The sequence below is a fragment of the Acipenser ruthenus genome, chromosome 33, assembly GCF_902713425.1.
Source record: "Acipenser ruthenus chromosome 33, fAciRut3.2 maternal haplotype, whole genome shotgun sequence".
In the NCBI taxonomy this organism is placed as follows: domain Eukaryota; kingdom Metazoa; phylum Chordata; class Actinopteri; order Acipenseriformes; family Acipenseridae; genus Acipenser; species Acipenser ruthenus.
Genome location: NC_081221.1, coordinates 1,312,285 through 1,338,663, shown reverse-complemented (window position 1 = coordinate 1,338,663; position 26,379 = coordinate 1,312,285). Strand labels below are relative to the sequence as shown.

Below are 26,379 nucleotides of genomic sequence, written 5' to 3'. Positions count from 1 at the left end.
TGATTCTTTAAGAAGACTCAGGAATGGTGTACGACTAAATACCAAATATGCTTCTTTCTCGTTAATGCTACATATCCAGATATGGGGATGATATCTGATTCCATCCACGGTTTATCAGCTTATGTTTTCACCACTGTCCCTCAATACAAAATGTACATACTAGATTGGATCTGAAGGGGGCGGGACTGGCTTTTGATCTCGAAATGCCAAATGAACTGCAACCTTAAAATAATGTGTATATTACTCCCAAATATCCAAATCATTATGTGTATTACGCCCAAATATCCAAATCAGTATGTTACTTCCCATTAGATAGAAGTTTAATGAAAAAAAAATAAACGAGAATGTAAGTACAATTCACAATGAATTAATTTATAAGCCTGTAGCCTGTACTTGTGCAGCTTTTCCATAGGGTATAATGTTCACTTTATAGTTGTTGTAGGTGAGACGTCTTTAATAAAAAACGATATATATATATATATATATATATATATATATATATATATATATATATATATGTACGACTAGTAATCTGTACGGCTAGGACATGGTTGCATGGTAAACTTGCATGGTTTATTTATATACAAAACAAGCAAACATCTGTCATTTTTACAGTAGCTTATCACATAAAATGATCTTTTATATGTATATGGATCCCTGACAGCTTACATTGACTTTAAGACACATCAGCTATTTTGTGTGTAGATGTAGGCCCTGGACTCAACACTGTCCGCCAGTACACAAGTACAGCACATCTGAGCTCCAGAAAATAGGCAAATATATTTTGACACATGCGTCACAGGCGTATATTTTGAGGGTGACATGATGCACAATACCTGTGCATGGTGCTGTAATCTAATATAGAAACACCTGTGCACTGGGATTTTTTGCTTTGTTTTGTTTAGTCAACTGTCAGACTGAAGAGAAGGTGGTAAGTTGTATCTGTGCCCAGGAACCAGTTTACCGCATGCAAATAAATAGAACAAGTGACTAAATTAATTAATCAAGCAGCGGTGATTGAAAACGATGATCGCAAAAGACAAATTGACCATATTCTTTATATAGACTGTATATAACACTAATGTATGAACATTACAATTATTATCTGAACTGAAATGTTTTCCTAAGAAGTCAGTCATAAAGGCATATCTTGACATGCGGAATAATGTTTCGGTGTCTGTGCATATTCAGGGCCACACATGAATACAATGAGAAATGCATTTCTGGCGTCTGTATTCAGTTAGGGTTCACTTAAGTTAAACATAATTATACGTCTCATCAGTTAACTGAAAAGTCTCGAGTTTGGAGACTCAGAGAAAACTGCCATTATAACAATGTTTTAAAAAATCTACAAAAAATAATTAATACGTTAAAAAAAAATATGATGGTGAATACTCAGCATCTAGAATATATATTTAATCAAGAGTCGATTCTGTTTACAATATAAAACACACAATCTTGGGTAAACAAGATTGTGTGTTTTATATTACTTCTGTAAAACATCTGGCATAAAAAAGGCAGTTTTTCATAACTGCAGTTTGAAAAATAATGACTTGCAAATTCCTTTTTGGTGGTGTTGTTGTATTCATCCTAGTCCATTACATCATTCGTAACAGTCCGTCGATCACTCGAGACGAAAAAAAAAATCAATCAATACATCTTTTAGCTCGGAAAAAGAGGCAGGCAGATGAACATATGTGATTTGGACAGAGAAATTCTGCTGGAAATGTTGCCTTGCATTCATTATAGAAACACGGCGCCATGGCAACAGACAGCTCCCATAGAGACCCTCTTCACACTAATCATGCCGTAATGCCCCCTGGCGGCAGTCTTAAATATTATTTTATTCACAGACTCGCATTTAAGCCAAACTTCGGGAATCTCTTTAAAATTAGCCGAGCGTGTCTGACATGTTCAATTACTGTGCATTTAAAATGTTAAAACGCGCTTTCTGTAGGCTATAGAAATTACATTCATAAAAACTAAAAATACACGCTATAGATGGGAAAATGTAGAAAAAAAGATAGGAAGATATATATTTTGGTTTAAATTATTGAGAATATATATATATATATATATATATATATATATATATATATATATATATATATATATATAAACATTTACAATAAAAGTATATGTATACATAATTTAAAATGTTATGGGCTATTTTATTTTATTTTTTTTATAAATATAAGACTTTATTTCAACAATAATTTCTGCTACCGAATCTCGAGAAACCGTTAATTTTGTTATCTCGAGCTAGGTTTTCAAAAGCAGGTATATCACACGTGTGCGAGAGGCACGTTATTCGCTATTTAATTAACTAAGAAAGTCATTATCAAACACTTTTTATCTGAACTAGGGTGAGAGACAAAACACTTACACTGGTGTCAAACAGAAATCGATAATACCTTTGTCAGATTCTACCAACGTAACGTTTAATTACCCTAAAACTCTGCATAATATATCCACCTGCTTCATTGTGATGGGCAATTATGACTTGTTAATGTATTGTGATATGATAACTATATTCTGTTTAAGCAAATAAGAAAAATGCAGTCTTGAAAAGCTTGTTTTTGGACCAACAAATCGTATCAGAATCAACAATTGTCATAATGTTATCTTGGTCAGGCGTGTATATTTTTTTATTGTACATTTTACACATTAAAGAAAATGAACACAGGGATAAACACCATTGAAAACGTCGTCTTGTTTGAGTACGACACGACCTCGTATCGTTCAAATTATGTAGCAGCTATAAAAAGAAAAATATTTTCCAACAGACCAAGTCATCCAGCTTCCCAGAGTGCACCGCTCACAGTGACCAGCGACTTTTATTTTTTACAGGCAAAAGTGTTTTCATTTCAACCGAACTACATATAGTTCCGCCCACCACCCCTAATTCACCAATCACGAAGCACCGTGTTTCAGCCTCTCGAAACCTGACCAATCACTACCACCAAGAAGCTATGAGGCTAGGTTGATCGAAAGCGGTATTGCTGTGTTAAGGAAATTATTTGTAAATTATTGTAAAATAAATATTCTTTAAAGTGTTATATTTACGGTTTATAAGTGCAGTCGACATGGTAAGTAGCACAACGAGATAATGCAATAGTATTATTATTAATGTGAACTAAATTGTTAACGCAAGCATTTTAATTGGTACTGTTCCATGTGATTTTTTTAAAAAAAATACATTTTCTGTATTCATGTTTGATTGAGAAATTTAATATATGCCTTTTACATCAAATAAAAAAAAGTCTTTAGCGAGTTACACCTGTTTATCATTTTAGCTGCGCATTACGTATTTTTATTTTTAATGCCACACAGATATCTTACAAAAACAATATTTAAAAGTACACGCTTCAGATTAGTTGAACTAAACAGTGTTTTTAAACCTTGTATCGCTTCACGGCGCATTTTATATCCTGTTTATAGGATTTTATACCAGTTGCACCGATATTGAATCTAAGGGGTCTTGTCAATATTTTGTCTACATTGTTGGCGTTTTAAATACACATTTCTGTATTATTTGATTCATTTTTTTTTTTAAATTATTACATCAAGATCGGTCCTCTATTTATCTGGCCTATTGTGTGGTGATTTTCTTTGTAACTGTCCAATTAGTTTCACTTTCACATGGGTTACCTCAAGAAAATCTGCATTATTTTGGTTTAGTAAGTACACTGTGTCTCGGCGTGTGTTTGAATAGGCTGGAATCGTAGCACTGAAATCAGTATTGTAATGTTGTTTTTTTTCTTGTATTATTAGTCTTATGAAGTTCAAGTTCTATTAAGTATAATAAAACAATGAAAACAAGCCAATAATTGTCGCATTTATTGATATCTCCAGTTCAAATGTTTATATATATATATATATATATATATATATATATATATATATATATATACACACACACACACAATTTGTATTGATATAATAGTAAATGTATTGTGTTATTTTATATGATGCCTCGTTTTACAATCCGAAGAAGTCAGGGATGTTAGTAAGACTCCTATTACATGGCAGTTTCACCCATTCCAGGTTTTACTACCAGCTTGATAGGTAACAAGCTCAGGTGCATCTTACTAAACTCGTAATAAAACCAGGAATGGGTTAAACCGCTCTGCAATGGGAGTCTTATTTCCATCCTTGGATTTGTTTATTTATTTTTTTATCATTTAATTAGTCCATTATAGCTATGAGACTTCACTAGCATGCAGCCTGATTTACAAATGTTTAAAAACATGTTTGTTTCTCACCTTCCAGTCGATTATGTCCTATAACGGTGGGGCTGTGATGGCCATGAGGGGCAAGAACTGTGTTGCCATCGCTGCGGACCGAAGGTTCGGAATACAGGCCCAGATGGTCACGACTGATTTTCAGAAAATTTTCCCCATGGGGGATCGCTTATTCATTGGCCTGGCTGGGCTGGCAACAGACGTACAGACCGTGTGAGTGTACCAGAGAGTAAACTAGGACTCCCATTGTGAAGCAGTTCAAGCCGTTCCAGGTTTTCCTGAGAGCCTTACACAAAGAACTGAGCGATTGTTGTTCAAACGGTTTCATTCTTAAAATACATTTGAGACTCGACTATCTCCAGGAGGATACTGACAGTCTGGATGAGCAGATCCGACCTGTCGATACATATTTAAACCCTGTTTCGTGTACCTCGTTGCAAAAATAGGAAAGTTAGCATCAATTTTATTTGCGGGACACGCAAGTACCTTAACGGGTTAAGCATGTTTGCATTTTATTGAATTTCAGAGTATGTGGCACTCTGTGACAGTATACAAATGCTCAAATGTGGCTTAGTATTTAACGGTTTGTTTAAAAATGGTCTTATTTTGGATTACAGAGGTTGAGGTTGAGGTTGAGGCACAGCATGGAGCTGACCCAAATCATTCTCTCTTATTTCCCCTGCCCGCACAGATCACAGCGCCTTAAGTTCAGACTGAACCTGTACGAGCTGAAGGAGGGAAGACAGATCAAACCCAAAACCTTCATGAGCATGGTGTCCAATATGCTCTACGAGAGAAGGTGTGTTTAATTATTTTTTTTTTTTGTTCTGCATGCTTTTCCTTACCCTTTCTGTACATATTAAGCTGTGTACAATCGCGTAAAGGGTGTTGGTTTTAAGTGATGGAAAGTATATAAGGGTTAATCACGCTGTACGCAAGTTACAATGCACTGGTATCTTTATATTAAACACAAAGGTAAAACTTTCAGACAGTACTGCTTGCCTACTTAGTTTACTTACAGTTTTATCTGAAAATTATCAGCAGTGTGGAGTAGTGGTTAGGGCTCTGGACTCTTGACCGGAGGGTCGTGGGTTCAATCCCAGGTGGGGGACACTGCTGCTGTACCCTTGAGCAAGGTACTTTACCTAGATTGCTCCAGTAAAAACCCAACTGTATAAATGGGTAATTGTATGTAAAAATAATGTGATATCTTGTAACAATTGTAAGTCACCCTGGATAAGGGCGTCTGATAAGAAATAAATAATAATGATAATGATAATAATAATGATTATAATCCTAGAAGTAACCGTCACTAAAATACATTGCCGTGTTTAAGTTTAAGGTTTTAAGGTCTTCGTCCCACAGTACCTATACAGATAGGGTTGCCACCTGGTTCTATAATTCCGGAACCCTTTGGGACAGGACGGGATTTTTAAGTTGCCCTTAAACTAAAAGAAATAAACACATGAACTGAGCGCTAAACACTCGCATAATTAACACTGCTTTTTAATTATCCAAATCATTGCGATAATACAAATCTTACAAAATAAAAAAAACGCATCTTGAATAAACATGTGTGTAGGTTTTTTTTGTAAAATTTTTTATTTTGTAAAATTAGTATTTCAGTTATCAATATTTAAAAGTTATTTACATCCTGTTAATTAGAAATATATAACCCTAATTTACACTGACTCTCCTAATTAAATAATAACACTGATCAGGTGTTCACGCTGTCTGGTGTCAGGCGATATACTATTAGAAACTATAAAGAAATTTTAAAATATATATTTTTAAAACTATTAATAAAATAAATAAATATCGATGATTGTACTTTATTTATTTAATTTGTTAAAAGCTGTTATTGTATGGTCACGCTGCCTCGAGATAATTAATCAGCAGAATAATTTAGCAAAGGTTTAGCGCTGAATTCATGTGATTTCCTTCAGTTTAAAGGCAACTTCAAAATCCTGTTCTGTCTCGCAGTGTTCTGGAATTATGGGGCCAGGTGGCAACCCTAGTTACAGACCAAGTCTTTGTTTTCAACCTTTTGTTTAGATTTGTATTCTGATGTAATAGAGCAGAGATGGCCAAACCTCGGCTCTTGAAATGCTGGGTGAGGCACACACTGCAGCACGAATGAACTGAAGAAAAAGAATAATAAACACAAATGAAAAGTTTATTATTTTTGCTGTCCTGGATTCATTCGTGTTAATTATTCTTTCTTCTCTCTCGTTCTCTCTCTCTCCTGTTTCTTTGAGCCTGCATGTTCACTGCAAGGATATTTCTTGCTGACTTCTGACACTGCTCGCTGGCACATGCACGTTTGGATCACCGGGTGAAAGCTGGCTGTGCAGTTGAAAGCAAATTTCATTATTTTGAAGTGCTCATTCGTTTTGTCAAGACAATGGCATTGAGCAAACCCTCCACAAGTAATAAACAAACGTATGAGGCTTTAAACCAGACTGGGAGAATGAGTTTGCTTTCACTGAACACAGTGGTAAACCTGTCGCATCTGCAACAGATTGCTTACACACTGTAGCCTGTAGAGAATGCATGTTTTAAATGTTATATTGCAGGTCTAAAATGAATATTATATTTACCTATCTTGCATTTCGTCGTGAGTCTTGCATTACAGTATGAGTCTTGCGGCTCGCGACCATATGGAATTTTTGGTATGCGGTTCGTAGGGTCAGGAAGTTTGGCCACCCTTGCAATAGAACAATTGGTGCTATGTACTGTTTGAAGTCGGATCATGCTGTGTTGCATGTGCGCTTGGAAAACCAGGCAGATTTAGTTTCTCGTTGCAAGAAAAACCTGGACTGTGAGAGGTCTGCGTGGGCTGGAGTTGAAGAGCACTGGCATAAGGCTCAGCAAACACACACTAAACTCTATCTCTCTCCCCTTTCCCCCCCACCAGATTCGGCCCCTATTACATCGAGCCCGTGATCGCTGGCTTGGACCCCCAAACCTTCGAGCCTTTCATCTGCTCGCTGGATCTCATTGGCTGCCCCATGGTCACTGAGGACTTTGTTGTCAGCGGCACGTGCTCAGAACAAATGTACGGCATGTGCGAGTCCCTGTGGGAGCCAGATATGGTGAGAACAACGAAAACACCACCTGATAAATTTGACGTTTCGCTGTGTCGTACATTGCAGTCTGTAAGGCACAGCCTCTGGCTGTTTCTGAATTCCATTTCATAGCATGATTTATTGATCCGGTGTTATAATAAGCCGGGGATCCCACCTCAGGAAACAGACTAGGAACCCCAATTTATGCGATGCAAAAATGACATCACAGATACTGTATTATAAGAGAAGGATTGACAGGTATGTGTTAAAAATAATTACTAACTTACACATTTTTATATAGAACACATTGTGTTAAACGAGAACTGACAGTTACATCTATAGGCCCTGGAGCACCCTTTTTTTTAATGACAAATACCATCAGGAATGAGAAACCATGAATAAAGTGATATATATTGTTCTCAATGCATGCACAGGTCCTAGTGCATTTATTAGAAGCGGTGGAGTTGAGCTCTTTACATGTTTTCGTGAGCGAGTTTGTTCATTACCTGCAGAGCTGCAGTTGTCCTTGTTGCGCAGTGATGTTTAATGCTTTAAATAAACTGTGCGTCTTGCAGGAGCCAGACGACCTGTTTGAAACCATTTCTCAGGCGATGCTGAATGCAGTGGACAGAGACGCGGTGACCGGTATGGGAGTGGTAGTGCAAGTTATGTAAGTACACGCTTTCTTTATTCCAGTCGGGTAATAAAATGCTTGTTTTAAATTTGCATTGTTTCCACAAAAGCCCATCTAAAATGTTTCTCCCCCCCCCATTGAAATTACCTAATTAAAACCAATTACTCATTGTTTTTTTAGTATTATTTTATAACTGATTTTTTGTCACATTTCCACTTGCCCTGGAACTTCACTGTAAATTAAACTGTCTGGTTTCAGTACGCGGTATCCTGGTTTGAGTACAGATTTTATTTATTAATTCAATATTATGAACACCAAATACAAAAAACACATCTTTCATTCCATAAAAAAAGTATAAATGGAATCGCTGAAACTCTTATCCAGGTATTTGACTTTAATTTTAATGAGAAGATCTTGTTTTAGAATTCCATATCAAATGGCACATTTTATCCGCTAGATGATGAATCGATTGACTCATTTCTCTGATTGATTAAAACTGTTGCATTTTCTGTTGTCTGTTTTCTTTTGTTTGTTTACAGCGAGAAGGACAAGATTACTACCAGAACACTCAAAGCTCGTATGGATTAAAAACCAGCTCTGCACTGTGTTCATTTTCACTTCATTCAGTGGTAACCTGTGGTGCATTTTTGTAACAAACAAAAATGTTTGCTTATACTGTAATACAGGAAAAAACTTTTTTTTTAATTAAATGTAGCTATGAATCAATAACAATGAATTGGTGTATTCATTTCAACCACATTAACCCTTCTATAGCTCTATAGCTGTTTCACACGCACAGTAAAATCATGTAGTAAAACAACTTGCATTTGTTCAAATTCCGTCTTCACTGTAACACCTGTTCCTGGGGTGCTGTTCCACCATTGCAACAAGCTAGGCCCAGTCTGTTTAAATTGGGGTTAAGGGAGGATACTTGACTATTCTTCAACAATTACTGCATCCTTATTGTGTGGAAATATGCAGGTAAATCACTTTCACTTTTACAGATCTGACATCTGCAACTTGTGCAATTCTTGGATAGCAAAACACCTGCCAAGACTGTCCGGTCTGGTGTCTGTCTTGCCTATTGTGACTGAAACTGACCAGGGTTGGGTAGGGTTAAACCAATTTCCCATTCCCTTTTAATCAATTCCAACATATCATTGATCAAAATGGCAAATTGGCAGTATTGTGTAAAAACGAGCTTCTCACAGTGGCAACAAATTGTTGCAATTGAAGTCGCTGGGAGTTAATTAAATCAGCTTCAAATGAAAGCAGTTGAACAAGCACAACAGTTATTAATGTCTCTCAAATATCGATTCTAAATCATTATTATTATTATTTATTTCTTAGCAGACACCGTTATCTAGGGCGACTTACAATTGGTATAAGATATCACATTTTTACATACAATTACCCAATTATACAGTTGGGTTTTTACTGGAGCAATCTAGGTAAAGTACCTTGCTCAAGGGTAGAGCAGCAGTGTCCCCCCACCTGGGATTGAACCCACGACCTTCCAGTCAAGAGTCCAGAGCCCTAACCACTACTCCACACTGCTGCCCGATTTGAATTATTTACATGATGTGGATGCATGTGGGCTCAGTGCGATCAGAAACAAAGTTTCAAACTGAAAGCAAAATGGTATATGCAACTCTGGCACCCTAGGAAAGTAATGCGATAAATCCCAACTGCAACTCCAAAAATATTTAAAACATTTATAGTCAATCAATTTCTAATGCAATATAATTTAATACTATATTTTTTTAATAAAAAGTTTAGTGATGATACGATATACAATTGCTGTTTAAAGAAAAAAAACACCACAGGAAAAATGATTTTGTTGTCTTTTTTTTTTTTTTTTTTAATTTCAGTTAATATTTGATTTTAAACATCCCGTAGAGAGAAAACATTTACAGACAGATATAAACACTTAAAATGTAGCTTCCAAGCGTCAGTGTTTAAATCTTATTGGTAACGTAAGCACAACCCTAAATGATGCAGTACAAAAATACCAGAATTGGAATACCTGTGTTGCCTCTGTTGGGGCACTGAATCTATATTAAAGTGTTATATTAAATTTCAATAGTGAAACACAACTAAAAAGCAAACCCAGTCACAGAACAGCAGCAGCAGCAGCCTGGTATATTTGTGGACATGTAGTCGACACAGTATGAACACAAAACTCAATTTACTGTTACGTGGAGTTACGATGTCAATGCTGATACAGTACAGAGGTCTACTCCATAACATTTATTATATTTTCTTTTTAGTTTTTCTTCATACTGAATAGACACTAGGAAACTAAAAATTATGCTTTATATAAAAAAAAAAAAAATTAGCCATTGACCTTGGTTTTCTGTGCTAAATCGGACACATTTATATATATATAAAAAAAAAAAAGTATAAGAAAAATCAGACTTGAATGGATCAGAAGTGTTTTACTAACCCTTGCTTGTTTATTTGCTTAAATCAAACTGAATTGCAACAAAGTGCTGTTTTTATTTTATTTTTTTATACTATGTTCAGGCGTGAGGCTGAACCAGATTCTCCGTCTAGAAATGTCCAGTGGTCCTTTCATTGAAGTCCATGACCCTACTCCAACTCAATTAGATATCCAATGACATGATTTCAAGTCCTGGACTGGGATAGACCTCAGAACTCCAGTACCACTGGCTAGTGAACCTCCTTAAAATCCAATTGGGAAATGGAAGGGTTCTTACAAGAAAGAAAAAAATAAAACAACATTGCACTGATCAGTTGAATCAGGGGTTAATTCACAATTCTGCTGCAGGAAAAGATCCAGGTAACAATGGAGGGGGTTGATCTCCGGCACAGTCCAGATTAAACCAGTAACACGCCATCCAACCTAGTGTGCATTCGACAGGTATTGAAACCATGTGACTGCCATCTATCATTCACAATCACATTTTCAAAATTAGCTCGTTTGTGTGAACGGAGTAGAACAAAAATTCATTCCTGAAAGCTTGAGCAGTGCCACTTTTGTACACCTTACTGTAAACCTCCCCATAAATCTCTTCTTATTTTATTTAAATATTAGTCCTCAAGGCTTGTTCAGGGATATTCAACTCTGAGATCTTGTGTGTAGTCTGCATTAATGTTCCTCAAATTCAAGGCATGATTTATGTTTTTTTTTTTTTTTGTTTTTTTAAGTTCACCTCTCCAAAACCTTGGATAAAAGTCTTTATACAAAAACTAAAAAATAAAATAGAACAAAAGCAAGACACCCTCAAACTCTCACAATAACCAAGAGGTCTTTTCTTCAACAAGGAAACAACATGATAAAAACTCCCTTTATAAGCAATGCATGATCTTCAAGTAACTTATCTTTCTGCTGTTTGCGGTGAAAAAACAATACTGTATACAAACTTAAAAAAAAAAAAAAAAAAAAAAGCTACATTTTTTTCTAAATGTAAACAATATATAAAATATCGATTCATACGGTAATAAAACAAGCTGTTTGAGTGACACATCCTTTTTTGTTTAGCCTCTGTTAATGTTATTGATTAAAGTTGCAGCTGTTTAAAAAAATATTAAAACACATAATATGGCAACTTAACATCTGAACCCCCCACCACCCCCCAAAAATTAAAAAAAAAATCAGGTAAAAATTAAAACAAAGCAAAATGGCAATCTAGGAATAGTGTTGTAAGTTGAGATGATGGGTGGGAGTTAGGTATGGACATGCATTACAAGGTCTAGACAGATGAAACATGCGTCATTCAAGTTCATATTTAATATATATGTGTGTGTGTGTGTGTGTGTTTTAACTGACTGCAGCTCTCGCAGAAATCTGGACGATGCGGTGAATCCCGTGATTGAAAATAATGAATTCCATTGCTTAGCGCTTTGAACTGCTCCCTGCGTTTCAATCACGCTTTCGTGAGATTTACTGGAAAATAAGCGCAGGTGCTAGCAAATCCATGCGAAATCCTCTTCGTCCTCCAATTGTTGTATCATCTTCCACTATTTGAAGAGCTAGGGACTGGTTGGATGACTCCTGTAATGAGTCGGATCAATTCAAAGCACATTTAGCAGGAGGCCAATAGCTTAGATTGCAGGCACAGCACTTAATTCAGAAAAAACATCTCAACAAGTAACAAAACAGGATGGGGGCGCAAGCTCAGTCTGTCAGACTTCAGCCGATAGCCTATATGGTTTGCCTGCTAAAGTAACAAGCTCAGGTGTATCTTATTAAACTCATATTAAAACCAGGAGTGGATCAGGACTGCTATGCAATGGGAGGCTTGTTTCCATTCATTGGAACAGTGTTGAATGGTGCTGTGTACTCAGAGCTGTCATACTCATACAAGGAAATGGGCAGGGCTACACCAACATGCAGTAAAAATCTGGCACTCAAAGTAACGAGACACTATTTGAAAGTGATTTTGATCATTTTAAATGTATTTTTACCACCGGACGAAACTTATAAAGAGTAATAAGATTTGAGCTCTGTTAAAAAAAAAAAAATAATGAAAAAAAATATCAGCACAACCCTGCTAATAGCAGGCAGTAAAACCTGGAATTCCATCCCAGAAAACGCTACGCAATGGGATTCTTAATTTCCATTCATGGATCGAGTTGTTTTAAAATAAATCAATAAAAAATATAATAATCATAATAATAATAAGAATAATAATACCAATAATAATAATAATAATAATAAAAAGAAGAAGAAGAAGAGTCAGAAGAAGGCGGCCAATTGCTTGAAGCAAAAACAAAAAAACACTCCAACAACGCTGAGGGAGTCTGTTCAGTAATTAAATGAGGGACGGGGAAATGGGCAGGTAGGGGGGAGGACAAGGTGGGGGGGGGGGGGGGGCACACCATTCACATCGAGTATTCGAAGATGGGGGGGGGGGGGGGGGACAGGACGACACAACACTGCAGTTTTCTGTTGAACCCGGGGATTATTAAATACTGCTCAGGAACTCAACACACTGCTACCGAGTCTCTTGTTATAGTGGATCAAACAACTTCTTCTGTTGCTGTTCTTCCAAAATTAAAGTCTCTCAATCTCGTGCCTCTACGAGTTTCCAGGGGAAAGAGACGGAGGGTGGTACTATGACAGGATGTTGGACATAAATTCAAAGAATCGTTTCGAGTACTGCTCAGGGTTTACAGTGGAAATTTCAGCTCCGGCCTGCATTGAAGTGAAAAGAAAGGAACGGACAAAAAAAAAAAAAAAAAAATGCTGTTAGAAATGCTGAAAACTATATCAATATTTTTGACATGCATGCAATCTTATAATACAACCATAGTATCAAATATATAAAAGTTAACATTCATGCATGTAGAAATCTAAACCCACAATACCTCCAGTGCTAATTATTACATACCAGGGATAGTCTGATAACACATGTTACAACATTGTTTAAAAGTCCTTGTAGTAAGCCTGACAGCGATGCACATCATAGATATATTTTTGTTATTCAATTTTAAGGAAGTAATTTAATGTTCCTGTATCAGTCTCTCCAGCTGTAATACACAGAGCATTAGATGTTTCCATTCTGTGAAAGTCAGACATTTCTCTCCTTTTAAGGATGAACTGTTTTTAGTATCAAAAAAGCAACAGCTTAAGACAAATTGCAGTTTTATGGAAGTTAAAAACCCTGGAGTGTTATTTTACCCAATATAATTGTAAAAGCAGTGAAATCATGGTAAAATCACATGCAAGCATGGAAAAGCTATAACAGGACTGCAAAAAAAGACAGCCTGCTGCACAAGTGCCCACTACATACCCCGTGCTTGACAGTTTTGGCAGCATGAGCAGCTTTCTTCTTTGCGTCGTAGTGTGTCAGTATATCAATGATCGCCATGAAGTACACCTCCTTCTTCAAGGCATCTGTGAATATTAAAAAGAACAATCCAGGATTTTAAACACGTATTTGAGGTTATGTGTTCCTATTAAAGTCATCAATTTCTAAGATTTTTCCTGTTACAGTGGTTGGATTTCATATGCAAATTGATTAACACAGTCATCTGCACCTTATATAATGAGATGACTATTTTAATTTCAAGCCTCGCATATCACTGGGAAGCAAAGGAAGTTGCCATGGGGATGGCCTTTGCACGATATCGGGTGTTAAAAGGAATACAATTTTAACTACCAGCTAGCTAGCAAATCTAAGAGAATGCTAAAAAAAATTAAAAAGGTACAGTGCTTAATTTTACACTAACATGTATATACACCTTAGTGCTTGCGTTTACTAGATTCTTTAAGAAGCATTAGAAACCAGGCTTTGTTGTCAGTTCAGTATGTTTACGTTCCCTTAGGTAGTTACAGAGACACAGTTAGAAGAATGCTTGTACCATGCAAGCAAAACAGGTACGCTCTTGCTGCAGCAGGGGGTGTTTATATTAATCAAATCTTGACATACATGCATGCATTCTTATAATAGAAACATATTCTCAAATCTAGAACTTGCTCTTAATTGTATTAATACTTGTACTGTGTTTCTTGAAATGTATTTTTTGTTTATGACTGTAAGTCGCCCTGGGTAAGGGCGTCTGCTAAGAAATAAATAATCTTCAGGCATAATAGATCAGGGAAGACTCCCATTGCATAGCAGTCCTGGTTTTACTATGAGTTTATTAAGACACACACATCTGAGCTTGTTGCCTGCACACTGCGGCTAATCAAGCTCGTAGTAAAACCTGGAATGGGTGAATCTGCTATGCAACAGCAGTTTTTTTTTTTTTTAACCCTAATGAAAACTCAGAAGAAAGCCAGCGGGTGCAGTCTTACTGTCGTGGCTCTTTATGGCGTACACGTCCACCGACGGGTCAAACTCCCCGGGGCCAAAGAATCCGGGGAAACTGAGCAGGTTGGCGGGGCTGTCGGGCGGGGTCCCGAAGGAGCCGGTGGTCCCCCCCATGCCGTCGTTCTCGTACTCGTCCTCCTCGCCCCGCTCCTCGATCTCCATCTCCTCCTGCTCCGCCCGGTCCACGTCGTGGAGCCCCACCAGCAGGCTGTAGTCCATAATCTTCAGCTGGGCCAGGAACTGGGGAGAGGAACCCAGGCTTTACACTCCAGGAATGGGAACACCACCAATGGGAGTCTGATCCACTCCTGGTTTTAATACGAGTTTAATATTGCACGCCTGAGTTTGTTACCTGTACACACTGGGGCTGATCAAGCTCGTAGTAAAACCTGGAATGGGTGAAACTGCTGTGCAATAGGAGTCTTATATTCCTGCAGTTCAAAGTTTAACCAAGTTCAACTGGTGGAATATACAGTGTTAAAAGGATTAAAGAGAGTACCATTTTAAGAAATTAAATATTTAAAAAAAAATACAGATTACCTGTACTAAAGGGCTTTTAATGAAATACCTGACATCGGACTGATTAACTTTCAAGTCGTCCTGAATGGTATTTATTGTTTTTACTCCTGCCCATGTCTGCAAGGCTTCAAATGCGAATACGGCTGAATACACACACTCTCCTTGTTAAATAATTAAGACACAAACAGGAATGTTTTATTATTGAATAAATGAAGGAATAAATAACTAACTAAATACCTCCACGTCTCTCTTGAGCTTCTCCAGGAAATACTTCTTGTTGTCATCCCCGATGTGAAGCTTCTGTCCTTCGTTCAAGAAGTCGTTGTCTTTGAAAGTGGGCAGCTCCTTGGCCTGCAGGGAGTGAGAAGCAGGTCACTATTCTGTGCAGTCCAGAGTGTCTCTCTCCTGCCATGCAAGGTGATCCATTGGGGCACAGTGGCTTGAAACCTGGTTCCAGGAGACCTAGTCTGAGGCTTGTGCCATGCAGTGGCCTGAAACCTAGTCTCCTGAAACCAAGTTTAAAGCTTTAAATACTTATTTCATGTGAAACCCATCGCTGTTGATTTCTAGTTCCCATCATTCCACCCATCGATATTTGTTCTGCCTCTCTTACCTTTTCCTTATCACTAGCTTCCCTTGATACCGTTGAACCCTAAGAAAAACAACGAGACAAGTTTGTCGTCAGTAACATCTTCGCTTCCACAGCAATCATTAGACCCCCCACACACACACGACTGCTACATCTCCCTGGGTACAAACAGCCCGCGGGCATTCAACGTCTCTGCTATACGACTCACTGAGCCCAGTGTGCAACACGTATCCCAACTTGCAAGTCACAAACCTACGGGGATCGCAACACGCCACGTATCGTGAAGCGATTGTTACGCTGTTGTTGTTTAAAGGCAGAATATAAATGAGACATTCATTCATCATTCAAGAACCGTTTAGTGGACTTTGAGTAGCTGCTGCAGGAATAGAGTATGGCAGCAGTGTGGAGTAGTGGTTAGGGCTCTGGACTCTTGACCGGAGGGTTGTGGGTTCAATCCCAGGTGGGGGACACTGCTGCTGTACCCATGAGCAAGGTACTTTATCTAGATTGCTCCAGTAAAAAACTCAGCTGTATAAATGGGTAATTGTATGTAAAAAATAATGTGATATCTTGTAACAATTGTAAGTCGCCCTGGATAAGGGCGTCTGCTAATAAATAATAATAATAATAAGTATAAGTCCTAGCAAGAGCCCTAATGATACTTTGTTTTTTATACACAAAAAGTACTTGAGATTTAAATCTAACACCTCCACATTTCACAGACTGATTTGCACTAATCTTGGTTTGCCTAATAAATATCTAATCTGTGAAACCGCTCTGTAAATCATCATCATCATCATCATCATCATCATCGTCATCATCGTGACCATACCATGGCTGCATTCTGGTCCTTACCTTCAGGTCATATTTGCGATGTACAGTTAACCTATGACTGAATACGTTCCTCGTGACAACCATGTAGGTCTCAACACCATCCACTGTTAATCTGTACATCCCCAGGAACTGAGGGAGAAGCGTGCTGCCGTGACATTCCACGATAAACTGGACAGAGAGGAGAGAGAACTTCAGTACCATAGAGGCCAGTGGGTACTCAATTCTGGCCGAGATCCAGTCCAGGTTTTTCCTCCAAGCAGGTTCTAGAGTAGTTCACTGAACCTGCTGAGAGGCAATTAACTAATTGAGGACCTGGTTGGAGTAAAGACCAGGACTGGAATAGGTCTCGAGAGCCAGATTTGAGCACCACCGATATAGACCATCTCTCCATTTCAAATATGTCGGAGTTTAGGAGCTGCTATGGTCGCATGCCACAGACACATACAATATAGGCTGGATCCTGTCAAACTACAGCGGTGAAGCGGGATACAAATAACATTTGGGCATTCCAAACTGGGGAGAAAAGCAGGGTAAAAAAACACTGGCGACAAATAAATAAAAATAAATAAATAAATAAAAATTAATTGCAGAGGTTTATCGAAACGCAAAGCAAATCGCTATGCTAATTGATTGCATTTTCCTAAATGGTTTTCACATTCACTTAAAAAATCTTTACTTGCTGGGTTAACGGGTGAGATTTTTTGGTTTTGCATCTAAAATGGTCACGCTCAGTGGTACACCACTGCAAAAAGCCAAAATGAGTGTTAACTGTATTTTTCATTGTACTGTACCTGGTGGTATTTCTTTAAAATGTTGTGCATCTCCGCAATATCTTCGCTCGACACGGTTTTGATCACGAATCTCCTGTCGTAGGTGGTGAGGAATCTGGACCCGAACCGACCTTGAGAGTCGCTGTTTAAAGGGGCGCTTCTTGTCAGAGAGTTCTGAAACAAACAGGAGAAGGTAGCAGCAAAAAGAAAGACATAACCTTGCTTTAAATCTCCGTCCTTTTAAACGAGGTAGTAATGCAAATGTGAGTTTGAACAGGGAAGTCTTGGGCAGCCTATTTACATTACAGCAGTAGAATAAAAGTTATCTTCAGCACAAACTGTACGCACACCAAAGCAACAGTGACCCCTCCTGGTCAGAGAGGTGTAATGCGAGAGGAGGTTTTCTTCTGGGAACCTGAGGCTAGTTTTACAAAGCTTTTCTAGGTAGCAGTCTGCTAAATTCAATTCACTTCCATTAAAAAAAATAAAATAAAAACATTATCCTTTAAATCATATACACTTGCTGAGTGGATTTCTACTAAACTTTATCGTTGTATCTTCTAATCAGCATATTCCTGTTAATAGCCTGGTACAAGATAAAGAAAAAAAACACACAGGGAGAGGGGATAAAAAGTAGCTGTGAAGCCATTGCTATTTTAAAAGCCTCTCCCCTTTGAAATTCTATGCAAGTTAGCTGAAGAGCTCTTTATATTAAATTCTAAATGTCTGCTGATCCAATGAGCAGCCACAGTATAAAAGGGACCAAAATTAAACGGCAAGCACATCTTTCCTTTTCATGCAAATTAAACGTGGTCTGCATTTATAATGCACCCCACCACGCTTAGAAGAAGGTTTTATTCTTGAAATGTACTTGGTGGCAAAAAAAAGACACTGTTCATATTCTTTTCTAAAAGATTTACAAATGATTGGAACAAAAAGATGCACAGAAAACCAATGCAGAAATGATGTATGAATGACACAATACACTAAGTGGGTTTATAGCGAGCTACTCCTTTGCTGTACAGTATAAATTAAACCTTTCCAGCTAATTCAAAATGAAAAAAAAAAAATGTTCCTTTGAATTCCCAATGCTAATCCAAACTACTGCAAAGTTTACTCTCCAGCAAGCCCCTTCCTGCCAGCCTTTAAAGAAGTGGTGCACATACTGTACTGAACCACAGGGCCCGGACTTCAGTATCAGACCCGAAGGGAGCCCTGACAAGCACACCACCGTGATCACAGTCCCCCGGTGGACTCTCTTGGTTTTCCATTCAGATCAGGTTTTCACGGAAACCAAGTAACAGAGGCAACTCCCTTAATTACAGTAACAATGACTTGGTTAGGCCCATTAATAGGCAAGTCAGGTGCTGCAGTTGTTGGGTGTGGATTTTTTTCGAGTTGAAGCCAAGAATGCCTGATTGCTATCAGCTGCTGAATGGAATGGATTTCAAAGTAAAAGTGAGTTAATGACCCAAGTGGCTATTGTAAAAGGAAGGGCACCTTCTTAAACAATGTCAGGATACTTTTTGTAACCCTTCAGAATGTTTACATTTGCACAATAATTTTGCAATGTTCCCACGATTATACTGCATTTACCATAGTTTGCCACAGTTTAATATGCTTTACCATACCTCTCTGGGCTTTACAATGCTTCCCTGTGCTTTACCAGACCTCTCTGTGCTTTACAATGCTTCCCTATGCTTTACCAGACCTCTCTGTGCTTTACAATGCTTCCCTATGCTTTACCAGACCTCTCTGTGCTTTACAATACTTCCCTATGCTTTACCAGACCTCTCTGTGCTTTACAATGCTTCCCTATGCTTTACCAGACCTCTCTGTGCTTTACAATGCTTCCCTATGCTTTACCAGACCTCTCTGGGCTTCACAATGCTTACCTGTGCTTTACCAGACCTCTCTGTGCTTTACAATGCTTCCCTATGCTTTACCAGACCTCTGTGCTTTACAATGCTTCCCTATGCTTTACCACACCTCTCTGGGCTTCACAATGCTTACCTGTGCTTTACCAGACCTCTCTGTGCTTTACAATGCTTCCCTATGCTTTACCAGACCTCTCTGGGCTTCACAATGCTTACCTGTGCTTTACCAGACCTCTCTGTGCTTTACAGTGCTTCCCTATGCTTTACCAGACCTCTCTGGGCTTCACAATGCTTACCTGTGCTTTACCAGACCTCTCTGTGCTTTACAATGCTTCCCTATGCTTTACCAGACCTCTCTGGGCTTCACAATGCTTACCTGTGCTTTACCAGACCTCTCTGTGCTTTACAATGCTTCCCTATGCTTTACCAGACCTCTCTGGGCTTCACAATGCTTACCTGTGCTTTACCATAATTTCACTGTGCTTTACAACACTTGCTATGCTTTTACTATGGGAAACTTTTATACTGGTAAACACTTCCAGATAACTGGAAGGGTGTCTAATAAGAAATAATAATAATAATAATTCATTTTTAAAGTTTATCTAGTGCAAGTATATGGGAAAGAAAAGCTTATGGTCATATATATATATATATATATATATATATATATATATATATACACACACACACACACACACACACACACACACACACACACACACACAGAATGACATTATGTATATGGTGTGAAAATAAAGTCACATTAAACTTGCTGTTAAAAAGAAAATTGTACCTGTAAAAACCCGAAAACAGTAAAAATCATAACCCCTAACTCCTGTATAAATAAAAATCATAACCCTTAACTCCTGTATAAATAAAAAAAAACAGCATCCTTATCTTTAATTTGCCCTCTAATTTGGGCTGCTTTCCTGTTACGTCTCTGTGAACTGAACCATCTAAGTTAAGATCAATGGCTTTTAGATTGATTCAGACATGAATCAGATTACAAAAAAAAAAATCAAGAGGAGGAATTTCAATCACTGTGTTATTATTTATTCAACTCCAGTTATCAGTATTCCTCGTGCAGGGCTTGTGAAAGGACAGCGTCACGGCCAAGACTGCCGAACACCAGGAAGCAAAGCCTGAGACACAAGCTGCAGTTTAAAAGGTGCTATTGCACACTTATTTAACAACAAAGCAAGAAAAAAGGTTTAGACGAAACAAAAAATACAATTTTACCGTCACGTCAGGCTGGGCATTAGCCTTCACTCACTGTCTGCCAAACGTAAATACATACAAAAAAAATCAAACACGCACAATTAAAACAGGCAGGATTTCTGCCCTGCCACAGGGCCTAAATGATCATTCCTATAAAAAATAATGAAAAAAAATAAACTCGGAGCACTTTCATCATCATTTGAAACCATTTCAAGCTATCAGACGGCAGACAGACAGTCTCAAGAGTATTCTGTTTGTAGGTGGATGCAGGTAATGTTCCCGTCTATAATATGCATGCAAGGTCTTTAATGTTACTAACATGAAAGTGAATTATAACACCATAATAGCACAGAGTCATTAAGACTTGCAGCAGTGGGGGAACAGAAAAAGAAACCTAAGCAATTATTTGAAGTGGCTCATCCGTCATTGCATCATCCCCCAAGCAAAAGACCTGGGTTCGGCTGTTCTATAATGTAATGTGAACAGCGTTTCAACACCAACAGACACACGCTAGAGCTCTGACCCTCAGTGGCAGTCCTTACAAACTTGCTGCCCATTGCTTACCATTAGCAGTGAAGTTTTCTCACACACACTTGCAAGGCAAAGTGGTCAAATGATTTCAAACAAAGCATTTTTAGTAACACTAACAGCATACTCCAAGAACCATAAACGTGCAAGATGCAAGAAATAGTCCACGGTGTTGTTGTTCATGTCGATGCAATTTTTATTTTTTTTTTACTCTGTTTCCATGAACGGTTAGTAAAGCAGGCTGGCAGGCAGGAGCAGCCGAGATGAGGGGTCACGTGGTCTGCCCGCCCGCCCGTCCAGTTTGCTGACTGACCTGGTACCCGGGCTCCAGGTGCAGGACAGCAGGACACAACTCTGGGGGCAGAGGCTTTGACAGAGCTTGCTGTGAAACAGTGAAAGAAGTGAGGAAACGACTTCAATGAGACGAGGTTGAAAAAAATTAATTGCTTGGAATTTGTTATGAAGGTCAAACTCACAGCAGAGCTAATTCTAGTTAACCCAATAGTTTCCACACATTACAAGTATACTCTAATCTAAATAACCCAGCAATAATCACAGCTACAAATACCGAAACATACCATATAAACTTATTTTATTCAAAAAAATGGGGTCACTAGAAGTGGTTGAAAATACAAGAACAGTGATGAAATGAGAAATAAACGTGTAAGTAAACTGTAATCAATCGATTACCCAGCAGAATTACAATTACACAGGTGTGCCAAGGTCAATTACAATCACACTGTAATTTCAATAAATTACAAAACTCGCACGATTAGACTTGAAATACATCAAAACTCTACCTGCAACTGAAGAGCTGCACGGTTTCAGTATCTAGCTCCAGTTCACTGGAGGAAGCAGGTTAAATTGAAGGCTACACTGTTACCTGATGTGAGTTACAGTTAAATGTAAACCACCATGGTGAGGCGGCTGCTGAAATGGAAATTCTGTAACCCTATTCAAACCCAGACCACTGAACGGGAAACCAAGGGCTTGAGCAAGCAGGGTGTGAAAGTGACCAGTCTGATTAAAAAACTGAGCACTGATGCAGACCTGCAAAGTGAACAAATGCACAAAAAAAAAAACCACACCACACTTAAGGTATTAGACTTGCCAAACGTTAAGATTAAATACTAGTGTCTGCTTCTCATTTGTTAATAGGGTTCCCTGCTCAGTATAATGCAGGCAGACAGTAGCTTATCTGTTTCTGCAGATATCAATATAGGGTAACACTGTCAACACTGTTTCTGTGTAGAGAACTTCATTTGCAGTAACCATGTACTGTAAATGCCGCGGTCTTAAATGGTAGGCATACTGCAAGTTCGATTTGCCCTGCAGGTAAACGACACATGGCTCCTGACACAGGCTATCATATTGTGGCCATTTAAATTCTTCTGAAGGACACTAACCTAAGAGGGATCGCTCATTTACACTGTGGGGAGACAGCTGGCTGGGAATGACTAAAAAGGGATGCACATGAATTCTATAAATGTATTCATAATCCTTAAGCCAAAAAAATAAAAAGCCAACTTTTTACTGTTCCTTGGAGAAAAATTATCATATTTATGCAACCAGACGCTAATCCTGGTGGCACCGAGACTGAAACGGTTATGGATTTGGCCGGCAGGACATAAAAAGAAAGCAGGGACGGAAATAAGACTCCCATTGCATAGCCGTTTGATCCATTCCTGGTTTTACTATGAATTTAGTAAGTCACACTGTGGCTAATCAAGGTTGCGGTAAAACCTGGAACGGGTGAAACTGCTGTGCAACAGGAGTCTTGTTTCCACCCCTGCCAAAGCTTGACAAGATACAGTATACAAGCACTTTTTTACACAGAGAATTGTGAGGGTCTGGAACCAACTCTCCAGTAATGTTGTTGAAGCTAACACCCTGGGATCCTTCAAGAAGCTGCTTGATGAGATTCTGGGATCAATAAGCTACTAACAAGCAAACGAGCAAGATGGGCTGAATGGCCTCCTCTCGTTTGTAAACTTTGTTATGTTCTTATACATAAATCACATTAAAACTTTTTTTTTTATAATTCGAAAAACATCACTGTGCCTAGGACCAGAATTTAAATGCAGACCGATAACGAACACCGCTGCCATTTTAGATAAGGCTATAGTACTGTAGAAACACAAACGCTTCGTTAAGAGAATTAACACATCATTAACACACATGGGCAGCAGTGTGGAGTAGTGGTTAGGGCTCTGGGCTCTTGACCAGAGGGTCGTGGGTTCAATCCCAGGTGGGGGACACTGCTGCTGTACCCTTGAGCAAGGTATTTTCCCTAGATTGCTCCAGTAAAAACCCAACTGTGTAAATGGGTAATTGTATGTAAAAAATAATGTGACACCTTGTAACAATTGTAAGTTGCCCTGGATAAGGACGTCTGCTAAGGAATAAAGAATCATCCTTACCTGGTAATCCTGATCGTCGATGCCAAACCGTTCCCGTAGATTACGAAACACCATGGGGCAATATTCCTTAAACTTAAACCGGCTTGGCAAATTCTCTCTGCGGAAACAAGCGAACATGAAAGCCGTTAAAGAAACCGTTTGCCACCGGAGCAGCCTCTCCGACTAGCTACAAGAGAATGAAACTGCTGAAGACGGACGGTGTTGCACGTACTTGTTGAACAGGTGGTTGTCGACCTTGATCTTGCTGTAGGCTTTAAAATCATCTGGCATCAACATCACGGGGACGGGCACATTACTTAGCTCATTAATCTGAAAGAGAAGGAATTTAACATTAAAAAAAATAAAATAAAACACGCACACACCCAGCCAGAGAGCTAACAGTAAACGCTGCAACAAAACACTGTACACAAAAGAGCAACAAATTGGACAAGAAACCACATGTAAAGGCGCACCCAATAGATTTAATAGAAGATAGGCAATTGAAGAAGGGGCAACGGTTCTACCCGCCTCCTTATATTTTAAGGAGATGAAAAGACAACTCCAGCTTCTATCCCTACAAACTTTATACGTTTACTAAACCAATTCACCAGTCTGACAAAATTATATATTATGGGCTGAAAAATTACTGGAAGGTGAAAAGACACCCTCTGGGAATAAACAAACCGTCTCCCGATAGGATTTCAATCTTTTGAGCGTTGACACTGCGCATTTCACTGGTTAATCCAAAACCTCCAACAACACGAACACATCACGCAGGATGCTAGGTGCCCAAAACAGGGATGGCAAGAAGACTCTCACTGCACAGCAGTTTGATCCATTCCTGGTTTTACTATGATTTTAATAAGACACACACCTGAGCTTGTTACCTGTACACTGAGGCTAATCCCGCTCGTATTAAAACCTGGAATGGGTGAAGCTGCTATGTAACAGGAGTCTGATTTCCATCCCTGAAAAAGATCCCAAATTAACATTGTGTTCTTACCCCAGGCTTGCTTTGCATGCGACACAAAGCAGTGTGGACATAAGCCCTTGAGTGTTTGCACAAAGCAGTATTAACAGTGTTCCCTTCATGGCTAAAGGAATCAGGTGCATTGTGTACAGTACAGTCACCCCCTCTCCTTAAAAATAACACAGTCCCAGTAACTCCCCTACTTCTCTTGTTCATATGTCCATTTTAAAATAACTGTGTAGCAAGGATTAGGCTATAGGCAAGGGCTTTTTAGACGCCTGCATTTGTTATAAAGCACAGCCCACACTACACAGAGCCTGCTTAAGTAGGTCCGATTGCACATGAGATTGTGATTAATGTGCAACGCATTGTCCCTCTGCATCCAGTGCAGCTACCATGTACGTCTGGGAAACACAAAAGTAGAAACAGTGATAGAGACCAGGTGAGGATGGGCACACGCGTCGCTGAACATTGGTTGCGTTAAGTAATGGAGCAGCTCACAGGAAGAATTTTTCCTCTCCCTCAGATCTGCTCTGCAGCTCTGAGCTGCTCCGAGGGAGCGGAACTGAGCGAGACTTCATGTGCTCATTGTGATCAATAATCATTGATTACCATATGCTTTCAATTCAAGTAAGCAGCGATTCTATTAAGCAGTTCTCATCCTCGAAAGGTGCTGTATTTAAAGCACAGGTCTCAGGCAACTATACAGTCAACTTAAAAGAAAGGGGAGGCTGTATAGGGGGCGGTTTGCTGTTTTACTAAAAACTGACAGATTCCTTTAGGTGGAATGCATGTTCATTGGGTACTGATTATGAGTCATGGTTGTATGCAGAGTCTAAGATCCTCCATTGACTGTATGACAAAAACCAGGTCAAATGGCTGGGTTTGTTATCAAAGACAAGTACAGGAACCCGCCTCTCTATGCAATAGTGCGCTTTATTAAAATGGTATAAACGCTGTTGAAAACTAAACCAATAAACGGCACAGGCACGTTGTATTAAAACCAGCGTTACAAACATTACAACACTTTTTTTTTTTTTACATTTTTGTCACACACAATAAATATTAAAATGCTGTGGAATACCTTAAGCCCTATTATTATAGTGGGGGATAATGGTTACAAAATTGCTTATTGGTTATTGTTAGGATTTTTTTTTACATATGCGCCACACCCCTATTTTAGTTTAAAAACTAAAAAAAAATCCCAGAAGCTCAATAAATCAAAATGGTCACGTCACCTACTTTTTTTGTATGTTTCCCTGCCAGCATTACATGAAGAAAGAAATACAAAGGCATATGTCATTTTTAAACATTCTTAATTCAGTATGCCATGTGTCATACTTGTTATTCCACTAACTGTTACGCACACACAATGTGCAATAACTATTTTAAAATGCATCGTGTAAAACATGGGCGTATATTTTGTATGTCAAAACAGAATTTACACATAATAATTGCACAACTGCAGGACTGTATTCATAACATAACAACCCACCCCCGCCTCCTATAAACGCACGTTTATACAGCACTGAGATGATTTCTAACCGCTGTAAAATACATCTTTAAATGTATAAACAATAAATAAATACGGGTATTTAACTGAGTAATAAGAACATTAATTAAAACTAGTAAAAATATTCGGTTCGGGTTAAAATTGACAGCAGTAACGTTCGTGTTTTGCAACCTATGGGATCGGAGATAATCACACCATAAATACTGTAAACAATATGAAGAAAGAAATATAATTTATAATAATGTATATTTACCGTGTGGTTGACCCCCCACATCAAGACGCTGAGAATAGGTTCGCTAGCCCGGAACAATTTCACTTTCTGGCCGATAAAATGTTTCTTTTTTGTCTTGGTTTTGCTGGCACTGACCGCCGCAACGCTGGTACAGTTCGAAGACATTTTTATTTCGTATTAATAATATATTTTAAATGATCTA

The 26,379-nt window shown here is 38.4% G+C and overlaps 2 protein-coding genes across 2 annotated transcripts in view; one reads left to right on the top strand and one right to left on the bottom strand.

The window, feature by feature from the left end:
- Positions 1-2,927: 2,927 nt before the first annotated feature.
- Positions 2,928-8,678, top strand: LOC117433362 (proteasome subunit beta type-3-like). Its single transcript, XM_034055542.3, has 6 exons — positions 2,928-3,089; positions 4,273-4,457; positions 4,936-5,043; positions 7,162-7,339; positions 7,888-7,982; positions 8,486-8,678. Exons 1-6 carry the CDS (start codon positions 3,087-3,089, stop codon positions 8,532-8,534), a joined length of 618 nt encoding a protein of 205 aa, XP_033911433.1. The 5' UTR covers positions 2,928-3,086; the 3' UTR covers positions 8,535-8,678.
- A 1,521-nt stretch (positions 8,679-10,199) lies between these two features.
- Positions 10,200-26,379, bottom strand: part of LOC117433461 (phosphatidylinositol 5-phosphate 4-kinase type-2 beta) — a 16,680-nt gene continuing 500 nt past the window's right edge. The window contains exons 1-10 of the mRNA XM_034055742.3: positions 26,199-26,379; positions 23,695-23,792; positions 23,484-23,580; positions 17,462-17,614; positions 16,692-16,838; positions 15,861-15,899; positions 15,485-15,598; positions 14,713-14,968; positions 13,706-13,809; positions 10,200-13,107 (exon numbers count right to left, since the gene is read on the bottom strand). The exon at positions 26,199-26,379 is cut by the window's right edge and continues 500 nt beyond it. Of these exons, the coding sequence (XP_033911633.2) occupies positions 13,027-13,107; positions 13,706-13,809; positions 14,713-14,968; positions 15,485-15,598; positions 15,861-15,899; positions 16,692-16,838; positions 17,462-17,614; positions 23,484-23,580; positions 23,695-23,792; positions 26,199-26,342 (1,233 nt within the window). The 5' untranslated portion in view covers positions 26,343-26,379 and the 3' untranslated portion in view covers positions 10,200-13,026. The remainder of the gene's footprint in view (positions 13,108-13,705; positions 13,810-14,712; positions 14,969-15,484; positions 15,599-15,860; positions 15,900-16,691; positions 16,839-17,461; positions 17,615-23,483; positions 23,581-23,694; positions 23,793-26,198) is intronic.